The sequence below is a fragment of the Mytilus edulis genome, chromosome 13 (assembly GCF_963676685.1).
Source record: "Mytilus edulis chromosome 13, xbMytEdul2.2, whole genome shotgun sequence".
NCBI lineage: Eukaryota > Metazoa > Mollusca > Bivalvia > Mytilida > Mytilidae > Mytilus > Mytilus edulis.
In genome coordinates, this window is record NC_092356.1 from 11,548,538 (window position 1) to 11,561,857 (window position 13,320).

Here is a 13,320-nt window from a genome sequence, read left to right on the forward strand (position 1 = left end):
ATCATGTATTATACATGATAACCAATTACACTACATGGTTATACTTTATCTTTTATAAAAAACGTCAATAAGTACACTGTTTGAATACTCACATCCTGTTTGACTACACGTCCAACGAGAAAAGAATTATTAAAGTATCTGAAGTGTAAGTAAATTATACTGTGATAATAAGTATACGCCCATTGCGTATAAATTAGTATCCATTTTGATTGATTTTTTTTCCGAAGAAAAATACTTCCGATTGGTTACATTAAATCACAAATCACAATGTTCGTGATGTTCTTGTTTCATTGACGGACATTACAGCAGGAACGTGTTGTCGTAAGTGTATATTAATTAGTTAAAAAGCTAGGTGAGGTCGGCCTCCGGGTGCAGGATTTTCTTGCTGTGTTGAAGACACATTGGTGGCTGATTTTCTACATTAGAAATTGCCTGTTCTAAGTCAGGAATATGACAGTTGTTATCCATTCGTTTGATGCGTTTGGACTTTTAATTTTGCCTTTTGATTTTGGACTTTCCTTTTTGAATTTTCCTCGGAGTTCAGTATTTTTGTGTTTTTACTTTTTTTTGTTTACTCTTATGTCGGGTTGTTGCATATGCATAAATATGTAAAGATATACTAAGTTAATTGTTGAAATTATTTTTATTTTGAATTAACGACCACATGAGGTACTTGTACATAATACAAAACTTAAACAAGTGTCAAAATAAATTTTTAACGCCACCACTCCCCTTACCTCCTTAGGCAATGTAGACATTAACTGTTACCCTTGCCGATCCCTCTGTTGGTCATTCCATCCGTCTCATTTTAGTTCCCGGACACCTACCTAAGCTTGCATCATATATATATGTAAGACTCAGATCGACGTCCGGTCTCTAATCGACGTCCGTTCCTCAAATCGACGTCCAAATCTGACGTCACAATAAAATATCCTTCCAAATCGACGGCCAATTTTGTGCCTATCTAATCAACGTATACTTTTTTGCTTCTCTAATCGGCGTCCAATTTTTAGCTTCTCTAATCAACGTCCGTTTTGGACACAGAATACCAAATTAACCAGAACCGACAGTAGCCGAAATCTTTAGGCCTTAAAACAAATTATGTGTGACAAATAGGATTTTTAAAGATTTATAACATACTAAACAAAATATGTAAACAGGTGGTGATATCATTTTTTTTCTTCTAATTTTAGAGATTACATGAAAAGGAGATGTGGTATGACATGAATAATGTAAAAAATTAAAATTATAAAATATACAACTTAATTTATTAAAAAAACAACCCTGGAAAACAAATATGACAGACATAAACCATCGAAAACCACTGAACTATAGGCCCATACAGAATATAACGGGGTTAAACATGTGTGTAAGCACTCAACCTATAACAGTTGTGTAACAGCACAACATAAAACAGTGCAAAATTATTGCGTATATGTTTCACTCCAGGTGTATAACTCAGAAATTTGTTGTAAAATATTTTACAGAGTCCATATTATAATACTCTAAAAATAATGTTGGACGTCAATTTGAGAATGTGACGTCAGATTTGGACGTCGATTTGAGAAACGGCCGTCGATTTGAGGAACGGACGTCGATTAGAGACTGGACGTCAATCTGAGTCTAACATATATTTTCATAAAAATCATACACAATGCTACGAAATATATCTAGGAGACAGAATTCGACTTTGGGCAGCCAATAACTAACCGTTTTAGAGTTATAACCCTTATAATAGTTATCAAAAGTACCAGGATTATAATTTTATACGCCAGACGCGCGTTTCGTCTACATAACACTCATCAGTGACGCTCAGATCAAAATAGTTAAAAAGCCAAATAAATACAAAGTTGAAGAGCATTGAGGATCCAAAATTCCAAAACGTTGTGCCAAATACAGCTAAGGTTATCTACTCCTGGGGTAAGAAAAACCTTAGTTTTTCGAAAAATTCAAAGTTTTGTAAACAGAAAATTTATAAAAAGGACCATATAATTGATATTCATGTCAACACCGAAGTGCTGACTACTGGGCTGGTGATACCCTCGGGGACGAAACGTCCACCAGCAGTTGCATCGACCCAGTGGTGTAAATAGTTATCAAAAGTACCAGGATTATAATTATAAAATTTCTGCACTCTAAGATCCAAATTATATGAAACTTACAGACAATTCTACAAAACACTGAGTTTGACATTTGGGGTTGTGAGTCACTTACCGTTCCGGAGTTATGCACATTTTTTTACTTGACAACTTACATTCTTTGAAGCTTTTGTAGGGGCATTCGTGTCTTCAGACACATTTCTTCATTAGTTTGTATTTCATTAATATTATGATACGAGCTTTTGAATACAAGTTTATCTTTACAGTATGTGATGTTTATGACATTACATGTGACATAGGTGTCCAGATAACATTACAGGTTCATTTTCATACACACAATATATTCAAAATCTAATTGCCCAGTTTTGCATTTTTAGGGCCTTAAAATGGTGCTTATCACCCCTTTCCTCCACCTTTTCTATATTAAAAAGGTAGACAAAACAAGCTCCATCAAATTTAGTATAGATAATTTGTATAATCACTAAAAACAGGATCGTGTTGATCCTCTATCATAACGACTATATTCATGTACAGTAGAAGAATCAACATTTGTGTTTTCAACACTGATATCACGGTTGGCGGAGAGAGGCAAACATGAAATGCTGGATAGCATCGAAGGATCACATTGGTATATCAGTTATGAATTTTCTTTTCTAAAAAAACATGTTATTCAATTCATTATATAAAAATGTTCATTAAACAAACACTTTTCATGATGTTTTTCGAAATTTAAAAAGAAAATCGTCTGAAATGGGTTTTATGTAATGAAACGTTGCAGCGGTATTTTGAATTCCTAATGGTTAAGAATACCAGCTGCAGAAAAGATATACCGTATGCTTGAAAATTACACTGATATTAACGACGATGTGAAATCACTTTTGTAGTCGCGACGTTCGAACTTCAAAGGACAGGACAAACAAATTAAAGATAACATGCTAATGATATTGTACAAACGATATATACAGGCAATAGTAGTACCGCTGTTCAAAACTCATAAATTCATGGACAAAAAACAAAATCGGGGTAACAAACTAAAACCGAGGGAAACGCATTAAATATAAGAGGAGAACAACGACATAACACCGAAACGTAACACACACAGAAACGGACCAAGCATCAGACAAGACACCACGAGAATAACAAAAATAACATGAAATCTAAATACATGAATTTGGGATAGACAAGTACCGTCCAACGTCTTATCTCAATATCTCAAAAATAATATCTCTATGATTGCCATCACAGAAATTTTCAGTGAGGCTCAAATCGAAATATGAAAAACATAAAAGCATTGTAAAACAAATATTCTCACCAGTATACGGTTACTGTTATCCTTGCCTTCTTTAGAAAAAGATAATGGATAAAATAGTGTGAAACAATTGAATAATACTTACTGGACAATTACTGCAAATTGTATTTATCGTTCGTGTATGACAGACGATATACATTTGTACAACATTGGGATCAATCACGTTTATTCACATTTAAATATCCCTCTATATTTGATCAAAGATTAAGCCTAATAACATTCAAATAAGTTATGTCTTTCGTGGTCTTAAGACAAAGATCAAATTGTAACTAAATCAAAGAACGACCATGTGAGAAAGAAAAACATACAATTGTACAAAATAAAAAAAGTTAACATTAGTACTCAAACAACATATCAAAAAATGAACTCTAACAGCATATTAATTTTTAATGTATATTTTTATCCGATTGTAATTTTATGTATTTGATCATGTTGTTGACCCTTAAACTGATAAACATACACATTTATAGATAAACGGATGACGTACAAATTGTAAATATGTAAAGTTTCGTGTGTTCTTCCTTCCGATGTAAGCAAACGGTAATATGTAAATCACATTTTACGTAGCGGATCTTGCCGGCTTTTACTTTGCATTTCCAATAAAAAAAAAATGGCGATTTTTTTTATGAAATGAAAAAATTGAAAACAATTCAGCAGTTCAGCGTCTCTGTTTACTACAGGATACAAGACAAATACAATCCTTACATCATTGAAAATATAGAACTAAGCTGTAAGCGCTTCAGACAAAATTTTTTGCTAATAAAAAAATAAAGCAGTTTTATATTAATTGTAAAATTATAGTAATTAGTTAATTAAGTGCTTGACGTCTCAATTATAGTGTATGTGGCACAGTCCAGTTTAATTTTCATACTAAAGTTTACACCAGATATTATTGAATTATATTATAGAAAAAGAAGAATATGCATCGTAATCCGTATTGCAAAATGAAAAAAAAAAACCTTTATCGATTTTCTTTTATCGAGACTATGCAACCGTAAACATGTAATCATCAAAAATGTATTGAAGTAGAAACGTTAACAAAATGTGATACAATTTATTGTACTATCAAAACGCTGCTTACGGAGCTGATCATATCATCTGAGACTGTCAGCAGAAGTATTGCACGAGATGATGATACCATCGGGCATAATGTTCAACCAGCACATTAACCAGGGTTGATTCAGAACCAGTGAATAACAATACCACTTCATTATTTGCTCATTCGAAATGCTAGTTAATTTCATGTTGGTTTAGGTTATATTTTTAAAAACTAAATCTATTGAATATATGTGATGTAGGCAATCTGGTAATATATATATATATTATAAAACAGTAAGAAAAAACGTAGAGACGATATTTAGATGTATTTTTACGTCGGCTTCACGTTAGTACGCGGTCACATTAAAACCAATGTTTGTGTTGCTAGATGTTTAAATCATAGTCATGTAGAAAACATTTTTTGTTTTTTTCCTTTGCTCCTGTTGTTTTGCTTTATTTTCAAATATAAGGAAGTCATAAGAAACCTCAAATTAAGAAAAAAATATGCATATGTTTTTTATAACTAAATGAATAGTTTTCATTATACAACTTATGTACATATACTTTTTCCTGAGAAAAATTCTTTAATTTGTCCACAATTAGAAGAATTTCACTTGTTCTTAATTTCTTGCTTCCAGGAAGTAATTCGCCGACATATTTTCCGTATGGATTGTGACCCGAGCTGAACCCTCGTAAAAATCCGGTGAACGCTATACGCATGGATCTGTCATTGAAATAAACAAATATCTGATTATACATGTTAAACACGTGCTCAATACCCATGCTTTTTGTGAGTTGTTTACTATAAGGTGACAATCGGTAAAACTCGGCTTCAAAACTCGGCATTTAATGAACAGCCATATTTGTTAAAATATAACAAACAGAAAGAGAAAAAAATGACGATTATATGATATATTCGCGAAAATAATGATAAAATCGTGCACAGAGGACTATGTTATGATATATACATGCATTGGTTCAAGAATTGGATAAACATTATTTTTCACCACTCACTCGTTTCATATGACTTTAAATATTTCATTTCAGACATTAAAGATAAGATAAAGATAGTTCCAACTTTTATGTACTTGTTTGGCTTTATAAATATTTTGATATGAGCGTCACTGATGAGTCTTATGTAGACGAAACGCGCGTCTTGCGTACTAAATTATAACCCTGGAACCTTTGATAACTATTTACACCACTGGTTCGATGCCACTGCTGGTGGACGTTTCGTCCCCGACGGTATTACCAGCCCAGTAGTCAACACTTGGGTGTTGACACGAATATCAATAATGTGGTCACTTTTATAAGTTTCCAGTTTACAAAACTGAATTTTTGCGAAAAACTAAGGATTTTCTTATCCCAGGCATAGATTACCTTAGCCGTACTTGACACAACTTTTTTGTAATTTTAAATCTTTTATGCTCTTCAACTTTGTACTTGTTTGGCTTTATCAATATTTTAAAATGAGCGTCACTAATGAGTCTTATGTAGACGAAACATTAACGTGAGTATGGCGTACTAAATTATAAGCCAGGTAACTTTTATAATTATTATGGATTTAATTGCTAATGGTTTTTATTAAAATAATTTTTAGACACTCTTGAAAGTGAAGATCAAATATTGTCAAATTCAACTTTTTACAAAATAGACTTTAACAGCTTCTTTCCTAGTCAATATATACTAGGAAGATATACAAAATAAATTAAAAACATACCAAAAGAAATAATAATCCTGCAATCAAGCATACATTATATTTACAATAAAAAAAACATGAACTAAACATTTCTTGTAACTGTTTTAGAGGACGGCACATATGGCACCATTAGATAGAAACAATTACTTTAAATTAGTGGCCCTCATTATTGATGTAGCTTGCCAGGTCATATGGAAGTACATAAGAGAAAAGATTCAAGGACCTGATAGTTTTGGAACATTCCTAAAAAAGGAAAAACATAAGTTGGTGCATATGTTTGAAACATTCGAATGCTGTGAATGTAGTGTTGGCAAGATAAGTGGACATAAACTTATTTCAAAAAAGCAGTTACTAATATTATATGAACAAAATGACAATAACATAATTCATAGTCACACAAAATACATCAGCAGAAAATTGACACAGATTTGTATTTGTAAATATTCTGCAAGATCAAACATAGATGTCAAAGTCATTGATATCACACTTGCCAATTATATCATTCAAACGTGTGGAAAACACGAATTAGGATTAGATAGTTGGATGATTAAAATTAAAGACGTGCGAAATGAAATATTCCATTTATCAGACACACAAGAAATAACAGATGACAAATTCAACAGAAAATGGATACAATTACAAGGATCAATTTAAGGCATAGCTGAATTGATAGATAGTGCATATGCTGTGGAAACCGAAAGAAAAATATTGCTTTAATTCCTCATTACATGTTAAAGTATGAAGTACTGTGCCGTTATTATTGGAGACATAAATGCGCTGAATTTGAGGTAAGACCCCAATTGTCATATGACGATGATGCAAAACAATTAAATGATTATTTTTTCTTTATTGTTTAATTAACCTTCAGTATAAACTTTAAAAACGAATTCACCAAATATTTAAGGAAATATCTAAAGAGATACAATTTAAATCGACACGTTGAACTTGGCTTTTTTGTAAATACAATTGCATGAACTTTTACATCCTTTTTTTACAGAAAAATAAAATATTCGGGAATAATAAGACAACGAGAATAACCATACTACAATGTACAAAGCTGCTTCAATGTGGCATATATCGTTCTCCGTGAGAAGTTCTATTGTTTCTGCTAAAAGAAATTTAAACATGCAACATATCCGAGGCAGTAATCCATCAATGGGAGCTGTAAGTCTTTGAATCAATGCCTTTTTGCTCAAAATGCAATTCGTTTGACAGTCTTTACGTTCCCTTTCTAATTCCCGTAAGACGTTTAATGTACATCGTAATGGTTATTCCGGTATATCTAAGAAGAACATATATTCCCGAGTAGATACAGTAAAGAAAGTTCAAGCAAAATAAAAAGCTCAATCAAGCGAAAAATAGTCGTATCTTCAATTTCATAAAATACGTTAAATAAGCCTGCTATTCGGTCGGCTGAATAAATTACAAACAGCCGAATATGTTGAAATCATGGTCCATCATTTTGTCGAAAAAAATTGAAACAACAGGAAAATATTGCAACGGTTTATATAAATTCTGCTTTCGTTGAATATGATACGTTATGATATGGAACTATTTTTTTTTCCTAGGTAAAAAAGTCGTACACATAGCAAATACACTAGTTTCTATTTAAAGAGTAAACCATTTGCGCGACTAAATTTCCTTTATGAATATTTTAAATAATATTTGCAAGCACCACTAAACAGTTAAGTCACAAAAACAAGAACATTACTTTTGCAAAAATGTGTAACCAGCATTCAACACAAAAAAACACAAAAAAACATTCACCTTTCAAAAAAATGAGAAAGAAAACATGTAAATTCTTACTTCATTCTGCCAAATTTCACATTTACTTGATAATATGATTGTCACTGTTATCAGAATCGGTTGAGGTTGAGTTTCAAATACATCTATAAATCTGTTAAATGTGAGAATAGATATCCATCTATATCTGATGATATAGAAAATTAAAGTAAAATGAATTAATAAAGTAAATTGTACAAGCATTCTTAAATGTTATTAAAATATTTATAATCAAAAGTAAATTGTAGTCTATTGTATTCCTTTTTACGAAGAGAGCACAGATTGAAGAAATCGAATTGAAAGCAAAGACTCTTCACGCAACATTTCCCCATTCCTACAGTAAATCAATGCAAGAGACTTGCCAGAAAACCATGAAAGAAATAAGTAAATATGGAAAATTATTTGATTACGAGTTTGTGTAATTCAGAAAGTATCTTATATCATTCTTAATGAATTGGTTGCAATTACTCAAATGACGATTCTTCAATCATTATATTGATCACATTACAAAATTCTGTTGGTTGACTTATAACATGTTATGAAAGAATCACTCTGATTCAAACAAAAAATTCTCTGAAACCGATATTATCAAGATGCTTGATTTCTTGATTGACAACATATTTGTTACGTTCGGAGGACGTGTTTTTCAACAGACTGTCGGCATCCCAATGGGAACAAACTGTGCCCCTCTACTTGCTGACTTGTTTCTTTATTATTATGAGGCTGACTTCATGCAGGAACTTCTGAGGAAGAAAGATAAGAAGTCAGCAATATCCTTTAACTCTACTTTCCGCTATATAGATGACGTTCTTTCACTAAACAATTCAAAATTTGGTGACTATGTGGAACGCATCTATCCCATCGAATTTGAGATAAAGGATACTACAGATACAGTTAAGTCAGCTTCATATCTTGATTTACATCCAGAAATTGACAATGAGGGTCGGTTGAAGACAAAACTTTACGACAAAAGAGATGATTTCAGCTTTCCAATTGTGAACTTTCCATTTCTAAGTAGCAACATTCCAGCAGCACCTGCATACGGGGTATATATCTCTCAATTGATACGATATTCCCGTGCTTGCATTTCCTATCATGATTTTCTTGATAGAGGGTTACTGCTCACAAGGAAGCTATTAAATCAAGAGTTCCAAATGGTGAAGTTGAAATCATCCCTTCGTAAATTTTACGGACGCCATCACGAATTGGTTGACCGTTATGGAATAACCATTTCACAAATGACATCGGATATGTCCCTCACGTCGTAACTACAATCCCCTTCCCTTTCATGAATTTGACCTACCGAATTAGACTATTTACCGGATTTGTAATCACATAAGCAACACGACGGGTGCCGCATGTGGAGCAGGATCTGCTTACCCTTCCGGAGCACCTAAGATCACCCCTACTTTTTGGTGGGGTTCGTGTTGTTTATTCTTTAGTTTTCTATGTTGTGTCATGTGTACTATTGTTTTTCTGTTTGTCTTTTTCATTTTTAGCCATGGCGTTGTCAGTTTGTTTTAGATTTATGAGTTTGACTGTCCCTTTGGTATCTTTCGTCCCTCTTTTATGTTTTATTGTAGTAACATATTATAGAAATGACTGTAATATTTGTTAATTATGAAGAAATAACATTAAAAAGTGGTGCACACTGTAACACTAAATAACACGAGAATTGGTTTATTTAGAAGTGTGAACATCAGTTTGAAGGTTATTTTTGAATAGACAAAAAAAAATATTACAGTCATTCCTTATAATTTCATTTTTAAGGAGTAAATTATAAAAAACAAGGTTGGCGACGTCACAGTCATTTAACAAAATCATATCTAAGAGCTGATAGACTAAACACTTAAAGCATATCAGAAGACGTGAAACATCCGACATTAAGTTATTGATTAATGAAGTAAATTCACGTATATTAACAACTTTACACATCTATGATTTGGAGTTAGAAACAATCAAATTAATTAGTCATAAGTTCATTTTAATTTCCAGAGGTCGTGTTTTGACATAGGACTAATAGTTTGAGATATAAAAAGCATTTCAAATTCTTTTGTTCAACTTGGAACCATAATTTTTGTTAGAGTCGACCACGATTTGGATTACATTTATTAATATTTATATTGTTTTGAAATTTGTTTGGGGGTAGAGGGTGTAATTTGAGTATAATTTACACTTGACTTTTACTACTTAGTCAGGATTTATAAGAGACATCATATTTTACTGACGTTCCAAAAACTAAACTTCCTCCAAATTAAAGTCAATGTTAGAGTCATATATTTCCAGCTATGGAGTTTTTGACATTTTAGAACATACAATAGGATACCAACTAAACTTTGTAATAATACAGACAAACATATCTCATAGTTGGAGTCAATTTAAGAAGAACATTCTACCAATAGTGTTAAGAGGGTCCTAGACTGTCTACACTATGTAACAAACTGTTTTTAAATATTTTAGGTAGTAATATTTTATTCTGATTATGACTCCATCTGCCATTGGTCACGTTTTGAAATGAAAACATAATAGAAATGTGAAAAGTGTATACTAATAACTATTATTTTGTATTTTACTCACTACAGCTGTAATTGTTGTATCGAAATGTACACCTAAATTATTATTATAAATACATTCCATTTTGTATCTTTCTTTCATTTGGACAGACAACATAAAACTAATTATAGACGAGATTAATATACTGATCAAAGTTTTCGGAATAGACGAAAATACTCAAACATGGACGGAAACCAGATTAGATAAAGAAGGTATTTTTTTTACAGAATTGATAATTATTTGTTGCAAATGATAAACAAAATAGAATATATAATATATAACATCATTGAACATGTGCGTACGAGCATTCGGTAAACTTGGTTTGAATACAAAATTTGATATTTGGACAGGCGACATTAAACTTATTTTAGACGAGATTAATGTACTGATCAAAGCTTTCGGAAAAGACGAAAATACTCGAACTTGGAAGGAAACCAGATTTTATAAGAGAGAGAATGTTTCTTATTTACATAATTGAATATTGATTGATGCAAAGAGCAAAACAAAATAGAATATATAATATATAATATGTGCGTGCGAACATTCGGTAAACTTGGATTCAATATAAAATTTGATAAGAGTTGCAATATAATCTATAATTTAAAACCAATTGTTCAGAGAACAATTGAAGGTCTTTCCACTAGTAAAGATCTATTTTGATATTGATATCGGAAAAATCAGTTAATAATGTTAGTTCCTTTGGCTTTATGATGTATTTATATGAATTTAAAGCAAAGGTCAAAATCTAGAACGTCCTATTAACCTATGACCTTGACCTCAATTTCAAGGTCATAAACCAAGGACCTCAAATCAAAAGACTATAGGTCTTATTCATAGTTGGTTAATGAGTTATTTCAGCATACGCTTATTTTTAAATACAAGAGGGGAGAAAACACCCTTTTACGTTCAACGTACCCTTGCAATCAACATTTACGTGTCACGACATGTCGCAACAAACAATTTAGTTAAAATAATTTGTCGTTATTTTATTCAAAATCAAAAGTTCCTAGGTCTCTAGCACTTATGGTTTACAAGATAGAAATGCATATCACTTATATCAAATGCATAAGGGGAAATAACTCTCATATGGAGCGTTCATATCGCTTCGGTCAAAATAGGACAAATCATGCGAAGGATATAACGAGCAATTTTGTAAAATAAATTTGTCGTAATCTTTTACGGTTGCGAAGGAGTTGTGCTAATAAGGAAAACAGTGTTTGGGGAGATAACTCATACAAAGAAAAGTATTCGGTTACGCAGGGTAAATTTCAAAAGCGCATAAACTGTTCGATATCATATACGAAATATCTAAGCGACATGTTGCGAAACAAATATTTATCGCAAGAACCAAATTAGGCGGAAGAAAAAAAAAATATATAAATCAATTACTTTTAAAAAGCAATTGTAGGGGGTCTTTCCCCCTTTGAAATTGATTGAATGGGGGGAGGGGGTGTTTGTTTGTTTGTTTGTATGTTTGTTTGTTTCTCTATTGGGTCTATATGATTGTCACCGGAGAAGTTTCATGTTTGGTTTGGAAAGTTTTTATTTTATTTTAGGTACAGCGCGCGCGCCAGATTGAGGAGACATCACGTGACTTGGGTTTATAATAACGAAAACTTAGTCTTTTTATTTCTTTTTAGGTGGGGACTTTGAACAGACAACATGTTTAGAGATGGAATGTACACAATGTAATTTCTTTTGTCATTGTAGGAAATTGACATCTTGATGACAGTTCACGGGCAGTGCATGTTTTGGATTTAATTGAGCCGGTGTAACTTTAAAACACATTTATTGATTATTTTCTGATATTGTACATTTTTCAGCTCCTGTTTGTAACACAGATTAGTATTTCAATCTCGGAGCGGACATTTGACCTTGTGACCTTTGTCAAGGTCATTGTTTCACAATGTCATTGCAAATGACCCTATGGGTCAAGGTCATTTTGTTTAAGAGTTTTACCTAATGATGGCTTTATATAAACCATTTACAAAAATGATCTATGGGGATTATGTGCCTTACACAATGGTAAAACCAATACAGCCAAAATGTAACAAAGTTGACCCTTGAGGTACCAAACATTTTTCACTATGTAAATTTTCTGTATCTATAACCATTCCAAAGTTATAGGGAAATCAAAGACCAATAAAAATCTCAAATACGACCTTGACCTTTGACCTTGACCTAATTTTCTAAGTGAGGAATCAGGGGTCTCAAATTAAAACATTCCAGGGTTATACGGTTAACGGTTTATGAGTTAAAAAAACATACCGACAAATTTATTCTGTAAAGGTAGATAACTCCTATAAAATTTCATCGAATCGCTTCGATCCAAATTACCCAAAATTTCCTGAGGATGTAACGAACAATTTGTAAAAAGAATTTTGTCGTAATATTTTACGGTTGCGAAGGAGTTGCGCTCACAAGGAAACAGTGTTTGGGGAGATAACTCCTACAAAGAAAAGTATTCAGTTACGCAGGGTAAGTTTCAAAAGCGCATAAACTGTTCGATATCATATACCAAATATCTAAGCGACATATTGCGAAACAAACATTTATCGCAAGAACAAAATTAGGCGGAAGAAAAAAAAATAATCAGAAGAAATACAATAGGTCTTTCCACAGAAAAGTGGAAAAACCTAATAATCAGTACCGATCAAAATAATGAAAACTATTTTTATTTAGATGTTCCTGACCTACAGAGAGTTCATGTGCCTGCTTTCGTTCAACTCGATTTTCTGCTACTTGGAATAAATCAGAAGTGTTTGAATATCTTGACGAAATGAGACTGAACGGAACGTCGGACACAAATATACGAATAATTGCAATTTCACCTGATGACA

At 32.2% G+C, this 13,320-nt stretch overlaps 1 protein-coding gene across 1 annotated transcript in view; it reads left to right on the plus strand.

Annotated features, from left to right (window-relative positions):
- The window catches only part of LOC139500102 (uncharacterized), a 41,602-nt gene extending 34,803 nt beyond the window's left edge, over positions 1 to 6,799 (plus strand). Inside the window, exon 18 of the mRNA XM_071288839.1 lies at positions 6,254 to 6,799. Within this exon, the coding sequence (XP_071144940.1) occupies positions 6,254 to 6,799 (546 nt within the window). The remainder of the gene's footprint in view (positions 1 to 6,253) is intronic.
- Positions 6,800 to 13,320: the final 6,521 nt, after the last annotated feature.